The following is a 26,261-nucleotide window of genomic DNA, read 5'->3' as shown; positions in this document are numbered from 1 at the left end:
ACACAGAGAACTGACATGAATTGCCCCAAATCACACAGCTAGTAATGCAGGTATCTTACCCCCGGAGAATGTGTTCTTCACCTGTACTCTGCACTGTGCTGAAAAAGAAGTTTTAGGTTAGAAGACCATGTGTGAACAGAAATAATTAGAGCAGCTTCCCCAGAAGGTTTGGGCCTAGAGGAAGAAATGTATATTCCATTTGTCCATTCGTCCATCCAACACTTTTGAGTATCTAATACCCATCAAGCTAAGTGCTGGGGAATCAAAATAAAGTTAGACATGGTTCCTGACTTTTAGATTTTGCAGTTACCTACAAGAATTGTCAGAGCAATGAACAAATAATTACTTAATAGGAGATAAATCCTATTGTAGAAGTCTCTCCAAGATGATAAGACATATATGTGGAAGGGAGAAACTAACTCTACCTAACTACAAGATGTGGGTTTCATTTTTCCCAACTACCTTTCCAAACATATGTTTCAGTATTTGGTTTTTACAACTCAGCCCAAGCACTCTTGTCTCAGTTTCACAAAGAAGGATTGTTATTTCTGCTTTCGCTTGTGTCATTTCCCAGTCCTGGCAGGCTTTCTCTCTACTTTTAGTTGTTGAGTTCTACTTATCATTCAAGACTGGGCTTTTTGTGCCTGTGTCTGTCTTCCTGCGTGGGTGGGTTTGCCCCATTCAGAGAACGTTCATGTTCCCTGTACTTTAAGGTACCTGGCATTTACAGGCTCTTAATGAATGTTGGATTAATATGTGAGTGAACACAAGACCACCTCAGATCCCACTGTGGTCTCATTTTCCTCCTAATTCATGGAGGACTCCTTTGGCTTCCTGTCTCACTTGGTTTATCAGTTTGGTACATGCTTCTGTTTTATCCCACTCTCTACTTCTCAACCTTCTTTGCGAAGACAGAGATCACATCTTCTGAGTTGTGCTGTGCAGCACTCAAATAACTGCTGATTTTAAAATGATTGACTCCAGGCTCACTGAATAGCATCCTACTTACAGGTGACCTTGGCTGAACTTCATCTCTCAAGATCCTGAAATGAAGTAAAATTCATTTGACACAAAACACATGTTGATAGGGCATCACCAGCAACTGAGCAGGTTGTTCGCAGCATGTAGGCGCCTGGCTCGAGGAAAAAAGGGCACCAAGATGCAGCCCATGCTCCTCTCTGCAAACCATGAGCAGCGGGGGTGCACAGCACACAGGAACTTTTACAATCATTCCCTCTCTTTGCTAAGATCTGGGCCCTTGGGGATCTCCACCGAGGTGTCGTGGCTTTTACAAATTTACCCAAAGATTCTGTATGGGTTGCAAAGGTTCTGATTTTTTTGATGGTTAAAGAGGCCCTTTAGGATACTTCAGAATCCTTATAAAAAGTAACAGCTACCTTTATGCTATGCAGAGGTAATTAGAATGTAATTCTTAGAAAATTTAGGGGCTTCAACTGTTTTGACCAGTGTCACATCCTTGGTATGGTAGATGTTCAATAAATACTTGTTGAGTTAATGAATAAGATGATGTAGCAAAAATAACATTTTTATGGACTTTGGCACAGAAGTACATTATTTTCCAAATCCATCCATTCTTAATTCACTTTATTCTATAACGTGTATCCCCTTATTTACCATGAGTGAAGTTCATTTGCAAACAAGAAAAAAAGAGAAATAGAATTCATGCAGACGACCAGCCTATGAGAAAAGGAATTAAAATCAAGTTTTCAGGATGAGCTTCCTCTTGTGAAAAATATATACTGGTTTACCCAAAAGTCAATGTGTTAGGGAACAGAAAAGAACTTTGAACTGAGTCAAGAGGCATGGATTTCAGCTCCGCTTTTTCCTGCGCATGTGATATGTGAGCTTGGGCACATCACCTGGTCATCTGTGCCTTGGTATTCTTATTTGTGAATCTGGAGTTTCACCCTCTGACTCTTGTCATCCATACATAGGGATGCTGCAAGGGGCAAATGGCATAATACATATCATTGCTCCTTGCAAGATTAAAAGCCACTGACTGTTCAACAAAACATGCCTCTCAGTCCATGCCAAGTCCTACATTCTACTGTGAAAGGATCAAAAAGATGATGGAAGGAACTAACCACCCCAGTGGTGTCAGCCTTTCTCACTATGCCATTCTGAGTTTTGTCTACAGGAAACATCTGCATTTGCAAATCTAAGAATTAAAAAATTAATTAAGTCTATATTAATCACATGCTGTTTTACAGATATATTGCTTTCTGTAGTAGATGTTACAAAATGAATTACGTATGATCCCTGGATGATGATTTTATCAGCGCTTTTAAAGAAAGTATGAAATGAGGACTCAGCCAGGACTTAAGATCTAGTTCTTCCTACTTCTTACCAGTGGTGTGATTTTAGATGACTTATCTCACCTCCTTGAACCCCCATTTTCTCTTCTAGAAAAGAGGAGTAAACAGTAACTGTCCCACAAAGGTTTGTTTCCCCATAGAGAACATGAGATGAGTAGATAATTAACTTTATAAACCTGAGTGACATACAAATTACTCTATGGTGAGACTGGTTTTTATTATCCAAGGTCACAAAGCTTATTACAGGGATCCTGGGAAAATCAGCCACTGTTAGACCCTACTTTTCCTGCAGGACCCCTGTAACCTTGAGCAACCTGGGGAAGAGGTAATTGAACAGCAACTACTACTTCGGAAGAAACAGAATCAAGATATCGAAGCTATTGACTCAATATTGACTCACCCTTAAGGCAGTAAACAATGCTTTGGTCTCTGACCTTTCCGCATCCTGGGGCAGTCAATAACCTGGCCTCTAGATGCAGCGTCTGCCACTGATTCTGATTTGGGAGTACTTTAACCTTGAACTGAGCTCCAAGTAACCAAGGCAACAGGAAGTCAGCTTCTGCATCAGAGGAGCTGGAATCCATAAATCAAGTCTCTAATGCAAACACAGTGTGCAGGTAGAGGTTTAAGAGGATAAGTGATCTATGAGAAATTACCTTTGAAAATGAGTGACTGTCCCTTGATAGGCTATCCACAGTTTCAAAGACTTTTTTAGAAAATTTATCAATTGAGGTCAACAGATTATAGAAGAATGTTTTCTTATAAGTTTAACTTTTTTTATTTCTCTTTGGCTGATCTGTCTTAATTATGAACAGATGTTGGATCCACGACGTTATTAGTGTTGTTATTTCCTCCTTTAAAAATGTACTGGCCTCTAGGTAGGCAAGCCTCAGTACAGGTTGTCCTGTGTTGGGGTTTGGGGCTGCTCTGAACACATCTACCAAGTGCGCTCTTCATACAGTCTGCTGTCTGAATTTGACAGAGTGATCCTTTCCCAGATCGAAGCCATCATTCATTGCCTTTCCTCACGCCCCAGTATAAGCAGCAGGGCCACACCTCAGTGGTCTAGTCAGGACAGTGTTGCATCTGGGTTTCTTCATGACTGATCTCCGGCCTCAAAAATCTTCCCCCGTTGGAGAGAACAGCCAGGCTTATGCTGGGAAAGAACTTGCCAAATACCCCACCATTCTACTGTCACCTAACATTTGTGAGAACTGGTTCTGAAATGTTTCTCATTTGTCTGGTCCTTTGGGTACCTCTCCATGGAGCATCAGCTACCACCTGGAATGAAGGGAAGCCAAGACTTCCGGTGGCCGGCCTGTCCAATGCTATCTCCCAAGGAGAAGTCACCCATTCCAGCCTCCTGAGACCTCTGCTCCTAGACAGAGTTTGTGAATTGCTAGTATTGTTATATTAGTCTTTGTTTAAAGTTTATCTAATATTCTTGCCGACATACACTACTTTTGGAATTGTTTCCCTAGTCCTTTCAAAACTGAAAAATGTCTGAGAAAACATCAGGATTTTGTTTTGTTTTGTTTTTTTTCAAATTCATTGGATGGCAATTAGCAAACAGCACTATAATCTAGAAAATCCTAAATTATCTAGGGCTTTCAAGATAGCTAAATAGTGACCATCTGAATTATAGAGTGTTCCAAGTGTCTTTTTTTTTAGTATAAATTTATTTATTTTAATTAGAGGTTAATTACTTTACAGTATTGTATTGGTTTTGCCATACATCAACATGAATCAGCCACAGGTATACACGTGTTCCCCGTCTTGAACACCCCTCCCTCCTCCCTCCCTGTACCATCCCTCTGGGTCGTCCCAGTGCACCAGCCCCAAACATCCAGTATCATGCTTTGAACCTGGACTGGCAATTCGTTTCATATGTGATATCATACATGTTTCAAATTCTGTACTATAAACACTTGAGTAACAAAGTACACCCAAGAGAGGTGTGATCAGATCCATTTTCATGGAATGATGTGGGTTGTGAATCTCTGCTTGAAAAGGGTACAACCAAAATGGCTTAAAATCACTGTGTTCCCAAGTGAAAGTTAAATATCTGCCTGCTAATCCTGTTTATGGCTCATTCCTTGTGCATGTCATAATTTGAGTAAAGACCTACCTGTCCCACCTATGTCCACAGGTACAAAGAGGACAGACAGGTCAGGGAGAGGACCTATAATCCAGCAGACCTCTGGCAGCTTAAAGTTCCAGAGGTGTGCTGTGCCAAGGATGCTTGCACCCGTTTGACGGGAGCAGGGCAGGGTGCCGCAGGGTACCACTGTGGGGGGTTCTCCTGACTTAGGCTTTCTGTCCCATTGCTAGATTTGTTAGCCATCCACAGTCAAAGGCATCAGACAGTCTACTCTGATGACCATACTCTGATAGACTGCTAGAGTCTTTCTAAACTATGTGTATTTTCTCAATGGAAAACAGTTTAAAATATGTTTGTAGTTTAAAAAATAGTAACAATAAAGAAGGCTAAAGAGAAGCAGTAAAAATTCCCACACTAATCTTCCCTATGCTCTCCTTCCTCAGAATAACCACAGTTAGCTATTTGGATGTATCTCCTGGCAAAAGATTCTGTTTGCATTTTACATATATTGCCTGTGTTTGCCTTGCCTATCCCTTGCACACCTGCGTATTTTCAAACAGGCATCATCCAGGGGTCATTTCCACGATTGTTGCTCTTCCTGATTTCTTGGTGGTTGTGCCTTGCAGTCTCTCTGTCATAGAATTTGATGTTTGTGCACCCCCAATGTCCAAACTCTATGAAATGTGAAATCAAAAAACAAAAATGGTATTGTTATTTACAACTCCTCAAGTGGAAGCTTCAGAAGTTGGGGTGGAAAGTAGGAGGAAGGTAGTAGAAGGTAAATGAAAATGTCAGTATTTCTTCCTTAGGTGGTTGCAGATGCCTTTTCCAGGTGTGATACAGGGCCTCTGTGTCCTCAATGTGAAGCATGCTATTGGTAGGCGGGGTCATGCGCAGATGTTGGAAGATAGCCAGTGCACCAAGATGACCCCTGAGTTTAGCATCTGGCTACTTGAAAACTTTCAGCTCTGACAATAAGAGCTGGATGAGTTTAGTCAGTTATCTCTTAACATCCCAGAAATGTGTTGACCTCTTCTATAAAATTAAGAAAATAGTAATCTCTACACTACGTGCTCCACAGGGCTGCTGTTAAGGCCCAAGTAAGCAGATCTCACTGTGGAGGTAAGTTGACAAGTCTGGGAGGGACAGTGTCACTCAAGTTGGTTGTATGGGAAAAAAGGTCATCAACTGCTATTTTTATTGTTGTTGCTATCTGCCATTTCTTGTTGTTGCTATCAGTGGTCTGTAGCCGACAAATAAAGAAATTCTGAGTAGATGACCTTTTGACATGGATTCAGATACCTCCAGTCTCTGAACTTATGCTTAGATGAGTTGGAGAGTGTTTTGTTTTTTTTTTTTGCAGTTAGGGCTGTAGAAGGTCCCCAGAAATCCTTGGTCATGTCAGGTAGGAGAACTGAGGCTTTGCTGGCTGGTTTTAGTTTGACCTGTGGAGCAAGTTATAATAGTGATAGTAGTTCAGTTCAGTCGCTCAGTCATGTCCAACTCTTTGTGACCCCATGAATTGCAGCACGCCAGGCCTCCCTGTCCATCACCAACTCCCAGAGTTCACTCAAACTCACGTCCATCGCGTTGGTGATGCCATCCAGCCATCTCATCCTCTGTCGTCCCCTTCTCCTCCTGCCCTCAATCCCTCCCAGCATCAGAGTCTTTTCCAATTGTCAACTCTTCGCAGGAGGTGGCCAAAGTAGTAATAATAGCAATAATCATAACAGGAAACACTTACATAGCATGGACTCTGTGTCAGACATTGTTCTAGGCCCTTTGCTTTGATTGACTTATGGATGCTCCAAACCACCCCTGTGAGAGAATGTGGTTCCATCCCATCTGCACAGTTAAGAAAGCTTGGAGAGGTTAAGCAACTTGCTCATGATCACGCAGCTGAAAAGTAAGAGGGCCTGGATTTGAGCCCAGGAAACAAGGGTCCAGAATAGTTCTTATAATGTGTCATGTAGTAAATTTCCAGGCCCATCCACAGGCACCCTATGATAGCCTACCCAGGCTTTGCAGCATCATAAAGATAGGACTATTATGACCAGACACTCAAAGGCCGTCAAGTACAGCTCTCACTTGGTCTAATGACTATTTATACAACAGTCCCCACAGGGTATCTTCTGCCTCCAGAAGACTGACTTCTTGCCTGAATCATCTTCACTCCCCACTCATGACTTAGGAGACACTCTCCTAACCACTGAGAATGCCTTTCCTTCAACCGTGCTGCTCTGGGAAGCCTTTCCCCACTTCTTCCCACACTAACCCCTGCCTCCCAAGCACCTAGAATGCATAACATGCAGACCTGCCCACACTTGTTGCCCAGTTTTTCCTTTTCCTTTAGTCTTGTCTCCTCAGCTGACTGAGATGAGAAGCCTCGTTAGGATGGGGTGCACTTCTCCCCTCCATGCTGTGTATACCACAACCTCTGTAAAAAACAGGCTTCTTGACCCATGGAAGGTAAAGTGTACGTGATGGATAACTCCATTAGACCTGTGCCCTGACCCCTACTTCCAGGTAGCCCACCCGAATGTTGTCACCACTAACATCAGCCACAAAACCAAAACCAGTCATGCTTCTAATTCATTTTTTTTTTCTTTAACCTTCTAAAATGTCATTCTTGCAGCAAAAGATCAGATCATTTGGTGATGTGACCTTGGGTCGTTTTTAGATTTTATGTTGTCTGTCTTCCTGTTTCTTTAAAGTGACTGTAGGCTTTGGGGCCATTGTTTTTTTAGGGATACCAAGTCCCCACTTAAAAGTGGACCAAACGGCAACGCATAGTAAGAATGAGGGCTCAGTGTCTACCGTGATGACCAGGAAGAAGCCAGCCGCGGTGGACAGTGTTGCAATCCCGCCTGCCCCAGTCTTATCTCTGCTTGCTGCATCGGCAGCAACGTCGGATGCAGGTGAGCACTTCAGATGCTTTGGATTCACCCCAGGGAAAGTGGGCATGGCGAAGCCCTCTGGGAATGTGCTGCTGAATACAGGTAAGAGTTCTGTGCTCAGCCAACCTCCCGCAGATGCTGAGCACGGGCGCTGTTTCAGCACTGGATTTTTCTAGTGGGAGAAGGTCTAAGAAAGGAAGGAGATCATCTCAGAACCTGGAAGCAAAGGTCAGTGAGTAATAGTAACAGTATTAATCACTGAAGCCTTCGTAATTACTAGCCTTGGCATAAAGGACCTTATATGTGTCATCTCATATAACTCATAAAACAGCTCTTTGAAACAAATACGTGCATCTTCATTCCAGAAGAGGAAGCTAAGGGTAAGGAAACTTGCCCCCGGGAACTTTTAGACTGTCAAGATTCCAACTCAGGTCCAAAACACATGGTCACGACCACTGCGTTTCACTACCTCCTGTGCTCACCAGGGTTAGGAGACAATAATCAGCGCTTCCCTGAGGCTTGATTCATTCTACCTCATGATGTCATGAATTCCTCAATAGACACCTGGCTGCTCACTAGCAGTTTATAAAATATAAGCTCCTTACTCAGACATCCCTTATGCCCTGCCTTCCATTACTTCACATGTCATCTCCTGTATTAACCCCAGTGTGCCAGACTCATCCCTACTGCCAGGAAGGAAGACCTTACGCTTGGCTTAACACCTTTCTTGAGGACAGCCTTACTCAATTCCTATTCACATCCTTCAGATCTTCAAGGCCCAGCAAGTAAGTCACACCTCCTCTGAATACCAGTAGCGTCCAGCATCTCTGTCATGCATTTGGACTGCGTAAGAAATGCTTCTCTTTAACTTTTCTCTCGTGACAGAATTGTATGTACCTTAAAGATAGAACCCATGATTTAGATTCTTCTGTCTTCATGGCACACAGAATGATGGCACATTCCATAAAAAGTGTTAAATTGATATACTGGTAAGTCTTAGGCATATTGCAGTATCTAGAAATGCCTATTATGATTAGAAGCCCAAGAAGACACTCATTACGGATATTCACTCTAAACCCATCTTCCTCCAGGCAAGAATACTGGAGTGGGTTGCCATGCCCTCCTCCAGGGGATCTTCCCAACCCAGGGATCAAACCCAGGTCTTCCGCATTGCAGGTGGATTATTTAACATCTGAGCCACAAGAAAAGCCCTCTAATTCAGCAGATTGCTTTAAATAGAGACCTCAACTTGTCTACATACTCAGCTCTTTCACTGAGACCATTGGTAATTAGGAAACGAGACCAACTTAAATAACAGAAAGAAGTATTTGGCATGATTTCCCACGGTGAGTCTCACAAAATATCAGTAGGAGTTTTGTGATAGATGTTTTCAAACTTAGATGTGTGTGAGGAATGCTACTCTGTACCTGCTTCCTTTCTGCAGGGTTTTCCTAAGCCTTTAGTTGACCAGTGTGCACTGTGAAGTTCCAGGAGGCTGAGACACAGAATTTCACGATCTTACCTGACCACACAACCTCATTATTTCTGGGAATAGTTCTTAACATCTCTTGGAAATGGTAGTCTTACCCACCACTTGGGCAATCTTGCTTTGAAGAAATGGGATCATCTCTCCAATATGATCAAGAATATTAGCATCTTTCACTTGCTAGGTGTGAAATGAAACGTTTTTGATGGAAATGCCAGGTAAAGGATGCCAGCTATGAGAACAGCTCTCCCTCCAGGAGGGAGAATCACAGAGGGAAGGGGAAGAAGCTGCCCCTGAGACTTGCAGCACCTTTGTGGAAGGGCATCTGTGGATAGAGAAGTGGGCACTGCTGCCATGCCTGGAACTCTAGGAATTCATCACTTGGCTGGAGCGAAAGATTTGGGCCAGAGTCTGCATGTGTGTGTGTGCATGCTAAGTTGCTTTAGTTGTGTCCCACTCTTTGCAACCCCATAGACTGTAGGCCCCTCCAGGCTCCTCTGCCCATGTGATTCTCCAGGCAAGAATACTGGAGCGGGTTGCCATGCTCCACTCCAGGGGATCTCTCCAACCCAGGGACTGAACCCCTGCATTGGCAGGGGTTTTCTTTAGGTCTAGTGCCACCTGGGAAGCCCAAAGGATGCGTACCCATCCAGATAACTGCTTATTGAACTCTGTCAGTTAAGCTCTGGAGATCTCCCTTTATGGATTTAAAAATTAGCCTGTGTGTTTCCGCCTTTGCTTGGCAAGAATAGATATTTCCCAGAGGCAAAAGACAGGTGATCCCCTGTTTCCTTTCCTGAACTCTTTCCATGCTGAGTGAGAGAATGCATTCTTGGGATCCCAAGCTTCTACAGGCTCGCCTCCTCTATTTGCATTCAATAATTTACAAATATGCCAAATGGGCATAGAAACAGGTGGATATTAAACTTTTAAACCCGTCTTTCTGGTAATAAGAGCTGAGCCAAAGCCTTCCTGTTTCAGGATACAGGAATAGGCTGTTTATTTTTGGCAGTGCTCAAAGGAGAGCCTCACGAGAATTTCACAGATTTGGTCCATTTCCGAGTGTTAGGCTCCTGAGCAGAACTTTACGGGAAAACAAGCTAAAGACCCACTGCAGGTGCTGGAGACCAGACCTTCCTGAGATTCCACTCCCCATAGACAAATGTCTTCCCATAAATCTAAGAGAGTTAGGGTTGCACAACCTGGGCTCATGCCCAGTGCCCCATTTCACATGTGAAGACATTGATGCTTCCAAGATTCAGAAATTTGCTTGAGGTCATGCAATTGGATTAGAATTCATATTTCTTGATTTACTGCCTGATTTCTAGTGGAATCTCATTTCTGTCCTAGGTCCAACAGTAGCAGAGGCAGATTTCTTTCTCCCTAATTATGGAATTCTAATTTTTTTAGAGAACAGTGAGTGAAACTCATAATTGGATGCTCTAACCAAAGTCAAGCATACAGAAGGCAGTTAATAAATAGTTTCTGGGTTTGATTTCATTCAGTTGGGTGCTTGTACACTAATCATACATATTTCTGATGAGAAAACTCACTTTATTGTTTTCTTTAGAGTACCATCTTTCACTATAAATAAGGTAATTCAGAAATTACTTCTGGCTGTATACAGAAATCAACTTATTTTCCAGTAGATCATCATTTCTATGGAATGATTTTGAAGACCCAGACAAGTGCAGAGAAGGAAAAGGAAAGAAGAGTAAAATTAAGTTGCTTATAAAGCATAATTAATTTAAGAAATCATTTATTGAGGTATTTTTTTGACCACATGGCATGAGGTATCTTAGTTCCCCGACCAGAGATGCAACCCATCCCTTCTGCAGTGGAAGTACAGGGTCCTAACCACTGGACTGCCAGGGAATTCCCTATAGAGATTTTTAAAATGCTAACATAATACAATTAACTTGAAATTCCATTTACTTTAAGGTATCTAGTACAGTCCCTGACACATAGTAGGTGCTGAATAAATAATCACTGAGTGAAATGAATGATTACAAGGCAATAGCTGTATACGTATTCAATAGCAAACAACAGGGGAGACATCTGAGAAAAACATGTTTGATATTGGAACTGCTTAACAAGCAAATGGGAAACATTTGACAGACATGTGCTAGGCTGTTGGTAAATACTTGCCAAATAATTTATCAGTCTATAGTCCTAATGGTATTTTTTTTTAGACAGGTGGTCTTTGGTAAAAGAGAAAAAGGAACATTTTCCACTTCATTTTATAAACATGAAATAGAAGAAACGAATGTAGGTCAGAGGCTTAAAAATATGTCTTTTCTAGCTGGTACATGTGTGTATGTGTGTATTTTTATTTGTTTAAGGGAATTTTTTTTCTAGCTTCTCCAAGTCTGGTAGTCGTGCTGCTTATGAAGTTATTGATTTGGAGGAGGCAGAAGAGGAGCTGTAAGAGAGGGTGGTCAGACTGAGAACAAGTCAGTCTGTGACCTTCTGGGAGGGAGGGAAGGCAGTGGGTGCCATTGGTGCTCAAGCAGGTCAGCTTTCGTGATCAAACTGCTCAATAGCCATTGATCAGCTGCAGTCCCCTGGCACAGCACAGGAGGTCTGGTTCAAGGCAGCACTGCTTCATTATTGTGAGTAATTAGGGCTAATGCAGTGAAAGCTTCAATAAAGTTTGTTCAAAATGATGTATAATTTGAAATAACTTCTATTGTCCTGTTCCAATAGTGATTGAATAACCACACCAGATAATGTGCACCAGAATAAGCTAGCCTGATTTTTCTGATCCTCTACACACTGAACTGATTTCTCAAGGAGATTATGGGATGTATAGAGAGTACAGGATTTCACTACTGAAACCTGCCCCCACACTTTGCATTTAGGATGAGACTATGTTATTAAGTAAATTACAAAGTTTGTAGGCACTTCATAAAACACCAAGAAAATAAATTTCTTTGGTTTCTACACCAAGAGTCTAGAGTAGTAGTGATGGAAAAACAAGCAAATAGGCAGGCATTCCTTTCTTGTTCTCTCTGTCTCTCTCTCACACACACACATGCACACACGGATAACCTCTCATCTTAAATTCAAATAGAAAAAAAAAGACATGTATCAAGGTTGCTGTCACCAAATCTCACCTGTTCAAGGTATAGTCTTGTTAGAGATGACAGAGGGGTAACGGAGGGAGCATAGCTCTTAGTTTATAGTTTGTATCTATTTTGTATCAAGGCTAATAAACTATTCTCTCAAACTGCATGATATGTCTTATTTAGAACTATCAGAGTAAGTGAAAATATTTAAATTCCACGAGTCTATCAGATGTTTAGACATTTTGCTTCTAAAAGCAAAAGGATAAAATAATATCCAGGGGCAAATGCGAGAAGCAATGAACAGGAATTTCAGAATTGTAAAGTAATTTATTTGTTTTTTGTCACATAGGGAATCATGAAGTTCCTGATCAAAGTAACAGGTCAATTCAGCCAAAAGTCTTGTCCTTCAAAAGAACCAAAATAGAGCAAATATATGTGCAAGTTGATAGGATTTGGAACATCTAAGAGCCAATAAATATACAAACCAAAGAAGTCATCATATTGTAAAATAAATTTCTCTAAGTCCAGATTAATCACTTAAAATATACAGGAGAAAAAGTTCAAAAGGATCTAGAGAAAATAAAGCTTTATTTAAAAAACATATCACTCAAATTTTCTAAAGGGCTACCTACCCACTGATGTTGAAGTAGCTCAGAATGAGCTCAGTAGCTCAGTAGCAAACAGACTCCATTTGCCTAGCAAACTCTACTGAACACAAAGTCCTAAAAGAGCCCCTTCCCTTTGGCTCTAAACCGGACATCCTAGAAAAGCTGAGTTCTTGTTATGGCCAAAGCTGTCCAACTCAATGGACACGAGTTTGAGCAAACTCCGGGAAATAGCGAAGGACAGGGAAGCCTGGCATGCTGCAGTCTATGGGGTCACAAAGAGTCGGACACAGCTTAGCGACTGAACAGCATGGCTGTAAACATCCCCCAAAAGCATCAAATTCTCCAGAATCTGGCCCCTGCCTTCTGTTCCAACCTCATTTGCCTGAAAATGTCAGCCAGCCCGAAACTCCTTTGGAATCCCCACTGTCAGAGTGTACTTTGCAAAAAACTAAAAACTCATGTCAAAGATTCATTCAGCTTTTTAATGAGGAAACCAACAAGGTGGTAAAACTGGTCCCAGAAAGAATTAGAAGCAGAAGAAAATGGCATTGCAGGAATGTAGGTGTTGGAGAAAGAATCCTCAGCAAGATTGCTCAGTGAATGTCCTAATGGGCAATAAAACATAACCTCTGGTCTTATATTTTCTACTGGAAAGAAATAATTTGCATATTTTCTGGGCAAAAGTCTACAAGTTAATATATTACCTGGCAGAATCTGAGCCTTTAATCAGCAGTGGATAGCGAATTCAATAAGGGTACATTTCTCTGGATAATTAATAATCCTTGGGCAGGCCTGTAAAATGACACTAAGACTCCAAAAGGACATGCACCCTTCCATTTACCTTGTTTCTAAGTTTCGGCTCATTTTTCTTGACACCAATTATGGGCATGCCACGCTCTAGCTGAACACATGTGTTCTTGCTTCTGATTGCCTATGTTGGAAGCTCAGTACTGCACTAAAGCAGCGTTCACATCTGTGGATGGGGAAAAGCATGGCACCCAGCATAAAGGATTATGGTGAAGAATAAATGAAGTAAGCCTTAAGCAAATCTTAGCAGAGTGCCTGACACATAGGAAGAGTTCAGCAAATAAGTCTTATTGTCGCTGCTACTATTGTTGCTGTTAGAAACTGTTATTGCTATTACCTGTTTTCTACCCTGGAATGTTCCTATCTCCTTCACCCACTCCTCAAGCTGTTTGGATATCGAATTCATGATTGTTCTTCAAGATTCATCATAAGTGTCTTCAACTCTAAGAAGGCTTCCCTTACACCCACTTTGAGAATCACCCCACATGAGACACCACATCTTCTGTGCCCCATGGCTCCCTACAAGCCTATTGATCATTGATCCCTACATTTAATGTGGCGTCTGTGTCCCATGCTGCACTGTCCACTGCCCTATTGTCAGACCTTATTCAGCTTTTTTAAACCTTATTTTTAATTGGAGGATAATCTCTTTATGATATTGTGCTAATTTCTACCACACATCAACATGAATCAGCCATAGGTATACATGTGTCCCCTCCCTCTGAACCTTCCTCCTATCTCCCACCTCACCCCAACACATACATGTGAAATCTAGAAAGATGGTACTGATGAACCTATTTGCGGGGCAGCAATGGAGACGCAGGCATAGTGAACAGACTTGTGGACATAGTTGGGGAAGGCGAGGCGGGGACCAATGAATTGAGTGAGTAGCATGGAAACATATACATTCCCAAGTGTAAAACCAATAGCCAGTGGGAATTTGCTGTATGCTGCAGGGAGCCCAAACCCAGTACTCCTCATTCAACTTTGAAACCCCAGTATCTAGCTCTGATGTGGCCTGGGCAAATAACAGCTAATCATTAAATATTAGTCAAAATGAATTGGACAACTGTCTCCTGCACAAAACCATCTGGTGCACAAAAACACATACTCTAGCATATTTACTAGAGTTGAGAGGCATTGATTTGCTTTTATTTTCCATGTCAGCCCCAGAAACAGCAAATCATCCTGAGACTTTTCTGCAAAAGGAGCAACCTGAGAGGGACCCCTGGGGCCTCTAGAATCTTCTGTTCAGTAGTAGCAGACCAGCTTCTGGTTAGTCCACCAGGATATCCTCCAAGGAAGATTGTTTTCAAGTTAACGATAAAAACTAGCCTAAATGGCATGGTATATTTGGTAAATGGGTATGTGCTTATTCAGAGGAGGAGGAACTTGTACACATAAAGGTATTCCTTTATTCAGAAATTCTTTGGGGTTTTCAGGGTGAACTTCTCAGTGGAAAGCTGGAGATTACACTGGCTTATGCATACTTAATTATTTTATATATACCATTCTTGAATTCTGTCCAAAGTATTGATTTCTGGGGAGAAGGAAATGACACCCCACTCCAGTACTTCTTGCCTGGAAAATCCCATGGACGGAGGAGCCCAGTAGGCTGCGGTCCATGGGGTCGCTAAGAGTCGGATACGACTGAACGACTTCCCTTTCACTTTTCACTTTCATGCATTGGAGAAGGAAATGGCGACCCACTCCAGTGTTCTTGCCTGGATAATCCCAGGGATGGGGGAGCCTGTTGGGCTGCCATCTATGGGGTCGCACAGAGTGAGACACGACTGAAGTGACTTAGCAGCAGCAGCATTGATTTCCGGAGCGCAGCAACCATTTCCTATTTAAGATTTGTTCCATTCAATGAGTATTGAGTAACCCATGAATTTCCAGAATCTTGGGCTAAATGGGATGAAAACAAGAGAAAAAAAATCCAGGAACACTGCTATTAAGCAACATTTAATCATATTTGGGTGTCAAGAACCTGGTGCGGTGCTGGGTTACATAGTAGATACTCAGTAAACATGCCTGGACTGAATTTAACTAATTTTGCTCTCTCCAGAGCTGAAATTTTAGGAAAGACAGAGGGTTTAATGTCAGGTTGGAAAGTGCTATGCCTGTGAGAAGTTTAACTCAATTTATCTTTTCTGAATGCTTGGTACAGATTATACTCCCAACCACCTCTTGCCACAATCAGACACAATATATTACTGTTTTTATTCTTAAAAACAGAATAATGATAATAATACATTTTATCATCTTCCTAGTGATAGTATCATTCACACTTCATCGAAGCCCAGTGGGAGGTTTGGCTGTGAGACATCACACACCGGGGGAGTCAGGTGCGATCATTGTAATAATGATCCCACGCTCAGAAATGCGGGAAAGAAAACCTCCCACACATGAAGTGATTTCTATTAAGATACTCATTTTATATCAAATATTCAAACTCCTCTTTATAAATAGGAGAGAATGAAAGGACACTCTTCCAGGGCAGATTTTATGTGGCCGAGAACAAAAGGGCACAAATATTTTACGATCAGTTTTGAGATGAAAGTGACACGCCTGCCTTATTCATTGGCTCTTTCCATTTCCAGAAGTCTAATTAGATTGTTAGTTTAATGGTGGTGAGATAATTTAGTGGCAACTGAAAGCAATTGTGTTAATGAGAAGGGGGGACAGTGCTTTTGGTTTCCTGTAATTAATGGAGAGTTTTTGAAAAACTTCTTGGTTCCAGTGAAGTTGGCATACTGAGCCCAGCTGTGAAGGGGGACAGGGTCTTTCCTGCTTATTGCTGCGGAAATGGCCTCAGGCAGTGTGGAAGAACTGTGTAATGACTGTCATTAAGAATGATCTTTAGTGGTCCAGGCAGACTGTAAGTCAGTCTAAGAGACTGAAGAAAGAGGTTTAGAGAGAATAAACAGGTGTGACAAAGAGAAAGAGACAGACAGACATAGAGAGAGGTATAACTCACCCGCAGCCCACTTCACTCTACCTTTGAGAGTCATTGTGATAATCCCAGAGCACCTCCCAGGGGGATTCCTTCTCCTACTTATACTGGAATTGACAAGGCTGGTTTAGAATAGACTAGAAGGGATCTCTGCAAACCCCTTCATGTAGCAGCTGAGGAAATTGAGCCCAGAGAGGTGAACTGAATTACAAATATTACCTGCTAGAAATTAGGAACCCTGGACTCTTTCTGGCTACCACACAGATGTAAAGTTAAAGCTGGATTTGAAATTCAAGGCCCAGTGTTATTGCATAGCCTGCAGTACTGAATGTCCTTAGGTGAGGAACAGTCTAACGAAGACCTCTGAGTCTCAGTTTCCTCATCAGTGAGATGGGAAAAATAATTTCTGCTTTTTTAGGCAGTGGTGAGAAAGAAATGAAATAGCAGATAAAAACACCAATCACATACTCAAAACAATATATTACTGTCTTATGACCCCTTTCATGTCAAAAATGAAGTCATGTCATGCTATGATTTAATCATGTAAGTCATAATTTAGTCATGTTACGACTCAGATCATAACACCCATTAACTATCTTTAGAAGTTTTATCCTGACTGCATGCGTGTGTCCTCAGTTGCTTTAGTCGTGTCTGACTCTGGAATACAGCCCACCAGGCTCCTTTGTCCATGGGGATTCTCTAGGCAAGAATACTGGAGTGGGTTGTCATGCCCTCCTGGAGGGGATCTTCACAACACAGGGACTGAACCTGAGTCTCTTATGTCTCTTGAATTGGCTGGTGAGTTCTTTACCACTAGCATTACCTGGGAAGCCCCTTTATTCTCACTACTTCCTCCAAATACTCTTACTTCATGCCACCTGCTAAGGGCTTCATATTAAGCTCATCTTACTGAAACTTCTAGAAGGTTTTGTTACAAATTATCAAATATTTTTTAAGTACCTGCCACAATGATACATACAAGTGAACACTGGCCCTTGCCCTAGGGAAACGTTCACACTATTTGGGAAGACCTGACTTTAAAATATGAAATGGCTAAATAAGATTTTTAAATTAATAGATTGAATAACAGTCTCAGATACTAATAGAGCTATCATTTAGCAACGAATAAATCATTAGTTTCCAGCTGAATGGCACTAAGGGAGTTTGGAGGACACTGAGATAATCTGGGGAGAGAAGAGTTGAGATGGCCCTCGAAGGATGGATCAAATTAAATAAGTAGACAGAAGCAGAAAGGATAGGTTTACAGCGTATCTAAGATAGAAGTGTATGTGGAAATAATGATAGATAAGGCTGGAAGAAAGGTTTGGGGTCAGAATCTGTAGTCCCTGAAATTCTAGAATGAGTCATGGTGATTCTTCTGAAGGACAATGATAGCAAAATAAAGTTATGAGCCAATAGCTGTCTGCAGTTGTATTTCAATTCACCTACACAGGTTTATACATTTTTTAAAAAGTTAATTTTAGATTTTCAACATCAGGTTTACATATTAATAAGAGTTCTGGCTTTTTGGAAACCAGATTATCTGATAAATGTGGACTCAGATTCCTACCTAACAACAATGATTGATACAGAATAACATTTGTCCCATTGGATGGGCCATATTCTCATTATTTTCCCATGTCCTCCTCTATTTACCCCCACCTTCTTTCATAATCCTGGTCAACCTCACTCATTATATTGGCTGTCTGGCTCCCTATACAGAACTCTTAAAGGCATGTGACCTTGAGACAGCAACAGGATCAAAGCAATGTGAAGAAGACTAGTCTAGCAGAAGTAGAACAGATGGTCTACTTGTTCTACTTGTGATCAAGAACACAGTAATACCTGTGTTATTTAACTATGACATTTGGGGACTGGAAAAGGCCTTTGAAGTTGGGAAAACCAGGGAAACCCAGGATTTCTCCTGGTCCAGTTCCTTGTCTTCTTTGCTTTCTTAGTAAGGAAATATGGTATGAAACTCACTTTGAAATAGGGCAGCCCTTGCTTGAATCCATGAATCTATGACTTATGTGTCCCTTGGAGCAATTATTTAATCTTTTAGGTCTCAGTTTTCATCTGTGTACAATAGAGATAGTGTGATGTCTTCACTGGGTTGTGATCACAATTAAATGAGGAAATACGTGAAATACTGCAGACTGCACTGTCAGTTCAGTTCAGTTGCTCAGTCGTGTCCGACTGCAACCCCATGAATCGCAGCACGCCAGGCCTCCCTGTCCATCACCAACTCCTGGAGTTCACTCAAACTCACGTCCATCAAGTCGGTGATGCCATCCAGCCATCTCATCCTCTGTCGGCCCCTTCTCCTCCTGCCCCCAATCCCTCCCAGCATCAGAGTCTTTTCCAATGAGTCAACTCTTCTCATGAGGTGGCCAAAGCACTGGAGTTTCAGCTTTAGCATCATTCCTTCCAAAGAACACCCAGGACTGATCTCCTTTAGAATGGACTGGTGGGATCTCCTTGCAGTCCAAGGGACTCTCAAGAGTCTTCTCCAACACCACAGTTCAAAAGCATCAATTCTTCGGCTCTCATCTTTCTTCACAGTCCAATTCTCACATCCATACGTGACTAATGGAAAAACCATAGCCTTGACTAGATGGACCTTTGTTGGCAAAGTAATGTCTCTGCTTTTGAATATGCTGTCTAGGTTGGTCATAACTTTCCTTCCAAAGAGTAAGTATCTTTTAATTTCATGGCTGCAATCACCATCTACAGTGATTTTGGAACCCCCAAAAATAAAGTCTGACACTGTTTCCACTGTTTCCCCATCTATTTCCCATGAAGTGATGGGACCAGATGCCACGATCTTCGTTTTCTGAATGTTGAGCTTTAAGCCAACTTTTTCACTCTCCTCTTTTACTTTCATCAAGAGGCTTTTTAGTTCTTCACTTTCTGCCAGAAGGGTGGCATCGTCTGCATATCTGAGGTTATTGATATTTCTCCTGGCAATTTCTATTCCAGCTTGTGCTTCTTCCAGCCCAGCATTTCTTGTGATGTATTCTGCATATAAGTTAAATAAGCAGGGTGACAATATACAGCCTTGACGTACTCTTTTTCCTATTTGGAACCAGTCTGTTGTTCCATGTCCAGTTCTAACTGTTGCTTCCTGACCTGCATATAGGTTTCTCAAGAGGCAGGTCAGGTGGTCTGGTATTCCCATCTCTTTCAGAATTTTCCACAGTTTATTGTGATCCACACAGTCAAAGGCTTTGGCATAGTCAATAAAGCAGAAACAGATGTTTTTCTGGAACTCTCTTGCTTTTTCCATGATCCAGCAGATGTTGGCAATTTGATGTCTGGTTCCTCTGCCTTTTCTAAATTCAGCTTGAACATCTGGAAGTTCACGGTTCACGTATTGCTGAAGCCTGGCTTGGAGAATTTTGAGGATTACTTTACTAGCATGTGAGATGAGTGCAATTGTGCAGTAGTTTGAGCATTCTTTGGCTTTGCCTTTCTTTGGGATTGGAATGAAAACTGACCTTTTCCAGTCCTGTGGCCACTGCTGAGTTTTCCAAATTTGCTGGCATATTGAGTGCAGCACTTTCACAGCATCGTCTTTCAGGATTTGAAACAGCTCAACTGGAATTCCATCACCTCCACTAGCATTGTTCATAGTGATGCTTTCTAAGGCCCACTTGGCTTCACATTCCAGACTGCACTGTAGGTTCTCCAAAAATGTTAGTTTCTCCCACTCTCCTATAGTTTCATATGAGAGCAGAGATGATACAGTCCACTTACCTTTTATGTTCTATGGTATGACACAAAGAGTAAATGCTACAAAAATAATCATTGAGTAAATTAATGATTAAAAAAACACACATACACCCCACTACACCCCCAGCAAAGAATAAAATTTCTTTTTCTCCTCTCTTCCCCACCCAAGAGTCCTAAAACGTGACATCTGTTATTTTAATGTCCCTTTTAAGTAATGTTGTTAATTTGCTTTATGAGGTCTACTTTTCAAAGAGACACAAGGAGAGAACTTAGCTGCTTACCGTCTCTCTCAGAGTTCCTCACCTGTTCAAGAATCCTCTTCGCTAGGAATTGTTCTGTTTCCTTGAAACCTCTTTAAATTAAGAGAAACCAGATAGCCTTCATACAACAATAAGGAAACGTGAATCTTTGCTACCAATGGGCAATTTCAAAGGACAGTGAGAAGGTACTGATGGAGGGAATTTCAACTCTTCAGTGTTTCCAGAATGTCTGTGAACACCCTGTGTGGCCTGGACCCAGGGCTTGCCCCGTAAAGATGACAGAGCTCAGAACAAAAGAAAGTAAGCCTGATACTACCTTTAAATTCAGCAGGGGATCAGACCAGCCTCAAGCAGTGTTCCTGGGTTGTTGGGAATAGTTTCAGTGCTCAGAAACACTCCTCCAAGGGATTTTTTTTGCCCTCCAATACCTGAAGATATTTTGAGAGGACTTTCATTATTTTGAAATTCAGTTTTTTGTCAGTGCTTTTTAGGTACAATTCTGGTCTTTGTCTTGTGCAAGTTGCTAGAGTTAAGTGATTTGGGCTTTACATATGGAAAGTTCATTTTGTTGTGTAATTAATGGGAAGCAGACTCTGGGAAGCTGATGATCCAGGCCCTTATTTATATGAGAGCATATGTCTGTGTTTTGTTTATGACTCACTCTCTTACTCCACGCATTGTAACTTGGTTTTGTTTACACTAACTTTTCCTAGAATCCAAGCCACATGGTATATGAGCCAATAATTTATGGTCTCTAAAAGGAAAAGATGATGAATGAGTGTTTTCCTGTTAAATTGTCAAATCTTAAATTGAGGAAGAAATATTTGCTGCCTTGTGTCTATCCAAGCTTTTATTTGGAAAAAAAAAAAAATAGCGGTAATAACAACAACAAACCCAACCTATTGATTTAGTGCTCAGAACTTAAATGTATAGATAATTTGCCAAGAGAGCATATGACCACTCCCCCACAATAAACCATTATAATTCTGATCCAGATGTTCAGCCATGAAAAGACCTTTCATCTCCCCACCCATCCTCTGTCTCTGTCACTCTCATTTCTGGTGTTATATAATCAATATATAACATGTACTTGTCTCCTTTTTCCAGGGGACCATAGTTTTAATTAATCAGTGGATTTATATGTTCAAGCTTGTTTTCTTAATGGCACTTACTAAATTCTAAACTTGTTTCTTTCATCGAAGCTTCACTTCTCCTATGAGGTGGTTTGGAGTTCAGCCTGTATTTCATAGTACTTCAGTGCTTTTGATCATAGCTTGGATACTCCAACAGCTAATGGTGCTCTGAGGAGAGCAGCGAACAGCTGAAATATGTGAGGATCTAGTTTAATTTACAGTGATTTGGGTCCCCTTCAATAAATCCTTTTCTGTTTTACACACAGATTTTACAAAATAGATGGTAAGTGGTTTAGGTTGAAGCACGTGGATTGTCCATTTCAAGTAAGTGAGCTGAGCTCTGTGCTAGGACCTTGCCTAAGGGAGTTGGAACTGAGTGCCTAGCACAGCACCTGGCACAGAGTAGGCTCAGTCCCTATTTGTTCTAAGAATAAATAAGAATGGCTAAGATATGGTCCTTGTGCCTTAAGAAAAAACAATTTAAAAGAAAAGATAAGTGCAGAGTAATCCCATCATCTTAAAACAGGACACACTGTGTGAAGTGCCATCAGAGAGACATAAGCAATGTACAGGGACCAGAAAGATTAGCAGTGAAATGAGAGTCCTTTTTGGCTTTTAGGGAGAGGACTTCATTTGAATGAATTCCAGCAGAAACTGGAAAGCACTGGAACCACAACTAGCATTGTTTTGTTTTGTTTTTGCCTTTTCTTTTCTCACTAGGGCTGGAGAATTGCCTCTGGATAAAAGAAAAATGTAAAACTTCTCTTTTCCCTCTCCAACATGAGATGCAATATCCTTTCTGGCAGAAATAATAGAGTTGGGCATACACCTGTGGGCTATGCAAAGTTATTGTTTCTGTGGTACACCCTTCATTTACTAACCAGGCACAAACATATGTGAAAGTCTAAAGCAATGGGTATAAATTGTTTGCTGGTTTTATGAAGAATTCAGGGATATTGCATTGTGTAAATTGACATCTTTTCTTGAGAAACTTCAATCAAGAAAAAAATAGTAGCATGCATTTGAGTCACACGAATCATGCTCAGAAGGGGTTAAAGCAAAAGTTGACATGTGGGTATTCAGATTCTCTGGAAACTTCACAAACCTGGGCCCTCTCTGAGAAAACAAAAATAAGATTCCAGACTTTCACAATAGATTAAAACCAGTAAAATTCAATTTTGCAGATTTAAATAGAAGGCTTGCATTTAAGCTCAAAAACCAGTTCCATGTAGCAATGGCCAAGTTTGGTGGCCAAACTTATGAAAGTGTTTAAGAGAGTTAATTGAGCTTCCATCTAATGTGAACCAACCATGTGATGTTGCTGGGAAAAAAAAAAAAAAAAAGGAGGCTTTTTGGTTGTTTTTATGTAGTTCACATTAAGTGTAGTGCCATACGCATTCATCACTTCATACTTGGAGAATGAGTTCCATCCTGGGCAACAAAATTTAAGGTGAGATTTGTTAGATGATTAAATCTCCAGTGGAGGGTAATCAAAATGGAATATAGTCTACAATTAATTTCCTATGAACATAGATGAAGGAATTGAGGACATTTTACCTAGAACAGAGAAGACTTGGAGGTACATAGCTATTTTTACAGAATCATATTTATTCTGAAGTAAATGTCCTGCCAAGGAATTGAGAGATTTGTCTGAAGGCACAGTACTGAGGGGTGAAAAATCAAGATGAGAACTTCATTCTTCTAATGTCCTGGTCACTATGTGTTCCATCAGATTGTAAACAAAAGTCTGAGTTTTAAGTAAACAAATGCAATTATTAAGACCAAATAGAAAACAAAACATGAATACCAACCATTTGATGTAATTCTTAAAGTTCTAGCATGGTCAATAAGGATTTATTTCATCCAAGCCTAAATATTAAAAATGTGAAAATTTTCATAAGATCATGTCTGTTACATCATTCTTTGTTCTTCCTTGTTTTTCTATTTTCTTTTTCAAAACTTACAAGAGAGAAAGAAAATCTCTCGTGATCACTTATGAACGCGTATCTACAATAGCTGGAGTATTATATAAGTGATGGTATTTACAGTTAAGAATACTGCTATGCCACATTTGAGAGGAAAGAAAAGAGAAATAAAGAGCCCTTTGAGAGGTTGCAGCTACCCCCACCGCGTGACCACCTGGCATGCTGTGAGACTCAACAGATGTAGCGTCAAACTTTTTGGCATTAACTGCACTTCTATCCAGCCTCTCACGTTGTCTAGTCAGTCTGCTGGGGCTTGAGCCACATGCAACATACAAAAACCAAAGTTGATTGAACACAGAGTCAGGCTAAATGGCTCTAGTATTCCTCAGTTAATGAGTGCCACCACTCTCAGTTCTCACCAGGCCACTCTGACTCTATTAAGTATCACTGTCAGAAAAACTCCCAGACTTAAAATTCTTCTGTAGATTCATCCTGGGCAATTCCTACTAATAATATGCACAGTTCGCTTTGAGGTTGATCTAGTTGCCCCTGTTTCTTGTTTTCTGATGTCTGAGCTCATTCCCTTCACCAAGCTCTCTCAGGCCTGCTAAAGTCCTGGTTCCCTTTCTTAGAGATTCTCCGAACAACCTGGCAGTATTCTTGCTTGGCTTAGTCTCTCTCTGGAGGCTAGTCAGGGAAGGCAGTGGCACCCCACTCCAGTACTCTTGCCTGGAAAATCCGATGGACAGAGGAGCCTGGTGGGCTGCAGTCCATAGGGTCGCTAAGAGTTGGAAACGACTGAGCAACTTCACTTTCACTTTTCACTTTCATGTATTAGAGAAGGAAATGGCAACCCACTCCAGTGTTCTTGCCTGGAGAATCCCAGGGATGGTGGGAGCCTGGTGGGCTGCCGTCTATGGGGTCGCACAGAGTCGGATACGACTGAAGCAACTTAGCAGCAGCAGGAGGCTAGTCACCACTGCCTTTATCTGTCCAAAACTGCAGGTGGTTTGTCCAAAACCCAGGCTCATGAAAGGACTGGCATTTTAACCCCATGGTCAGAAAAGTCAAGGATTCTGAAAACCTAGGAACCAGGACCTCAGAACTGCCTTTCCAAAACATGGAGGTCAGCATCAAATCCCACTCCAGAGGCTCTCCATGAATGAAACACTCTTTTGACTGTCTTGGAATTGCATGCAATTCAATTAATTCAAGGTGCTCTAGGGAATATACAGATTAATGATGTTAGGCTTTGGTTTCTAGGATTTAGAAGCTGAAACAATCCAACAGGAAATATTAATCAAGCATCTACTATGAGAAAGGAACTATAATTCTCTTCATTATGAGGGGTACAAAGAAGAACACATGCTGTCTTCAAGAAGCTTTAATGACTTCTTAAGCCATGGATTCATAGAAAGTTAAATTCCTCTAGGATTAAATACTCAGTAAATAAAGTCTTCGGGAGCATAGAAAAACAAAGGAAAACTTTTTAAGCAGTTCAAATTTTTGATCATGAGGTGATATCAGTAAAATAATTTTGAACATTATCCCCATGTAAATACATATGTGCAGTTTTAAAATGTAAACTTGAAAGTTGAGACAAAGCTGAAATAAATAATATTCTCAAAATAAATTGAAATTTCATTTAACTGTATTATTAATGAAACAAAAATATTTTCTCTGTCATCAAAATTGTATACTAATTTTAATATTTTTAATAATGTTTCAGAGAGAACCAAGGATTGCATTTGAATACTTCTTTTCAAAAATCTTGGGTTTTAACACTTGTGACTAAGCAATCTGAAGGTCTCATTTCAAATTCAGTTTGTTTCAGTACTTGATAGTAGATGTTATAGATTAAAATGGTATTTCATATAAACACAGATCCAAAAGGAGAAAGTGCATCATTTTGTTTTAATCGTAGCACTGTTCTTTTCAATCCCATCCATCAACTAAGCAAAGGTTTTTGTTGTTGTTGAAATTAGACTAACCAACTTCCTTTATTAACAGTCAGATGGTCTTGCATATCAAAAGGCATTGCGTTTTTTAATGAGCTCAGATCTCTGAAAACATTTCCAATCAATTTCAAAAACTGCTGTCTCCATAAGATGAATTGGCTTCTAAAAGCAGTTACTTTCTTGCCCATTTTGCCTTAAAGGGGCATTAAGGGCTTTTTTTGTTTTTTAATAATTGCAAAGTAACATTATAGACAGCCTATTGACAGCACCAAGAAGGTGAAAATATTTAGAATCCTTCTCTCAAAGTAAAAGAAAATTGCCAGATTCATCTTGGAAAATAGCAACTTCTTTATACTGCTGCAAGTTTGCTGCAAGGTAACCAATGAAACTGTGTGGTATAACATATTTCATTGATATTCTTGGTCTCATTACAAAGTATTTTTAGTATTTTTATTTTTTGTGAAAAACTTACTGATTAAAGATCTTAATTTTCTAAACTTAACCATGTACAAGACCTGATAACACCCAAAGAGAATAAACTGATGGGATGCCCTCAGTCCCTTGAATGCGTGTGGTCTCCTCTTTCCCCAGGGACCTCATGCCCAACTGTGACAGGTGACGCATTATCTGATACGCAGCCCAAATACAGGCATCATCCACCATTGTTCCTTATATTAAGCATTAGACTGCTTAACATGGTTTTTATTTTTCAGATAAAAATATAAATTAAAGTATTATGTTTTTCTTGCAGCCCAGTTTCCTCCTTGGGGAACATACACCCTGCTCGAGAGCCTGCCAATTTAGAACAGGACCCAGATCTGGAGAGGCAGAGAGGAGCCCCCACACATGAACACACAGGCACACACCTACTGCTCCACCTCTCCATAGTCACACTGCTCTCCTCACCTCCTACCTTCCCTTTCCCCACAGAGACATGTGAAATAGGAGCAAAACAAAGACCAGGGTCTCCTCAGCCATTGCAGCTGAGATAGAA

The 26,261-nt window shown here is 40.9% G+C and overlaps 1 protein-coding gene across 1 annotated transcript in view; it reads left to right on the top strand.

Annotated features, from left to right (window-relative positions):
- SETBP1 (SET binding protein 1) overlaps positions 1-26,261 on the top strand; it is a 385,267-nt gene that overhangs the window by 347,020 nt on the left and 11,986 nt on the right. Inside the window, exon 4 of the mRNA XM_040264576.1 lies at positions 7,185-7,355. Coding sequence (XP_040120510.1) covers positions 7,185-7,355 — 171 coding nt within the window. The remainder of the gene's footprint in view (positions 1-7,184; positions 7,356-26,261) is intronic.

Source organism: Oryx dammah, unplaced genomic scaffold, assembly GCF_014754425.2.
Source record: "Oryx dammah isolate SB20612 unplaced genomic scaffold, SCBI_Odam_1.1 HiC_scaffold_22, whole genome shotgun sequence".
Classification (NCBI taxonomy): Eukaryota; Metazoa; Chordata; class Mammalia; order Artiodactyla; family Bovidae; genus Oryx; species Oryx dammah.
This window is presented reverse-complemented; position numbering and strand designations above follow the sequence as displayed.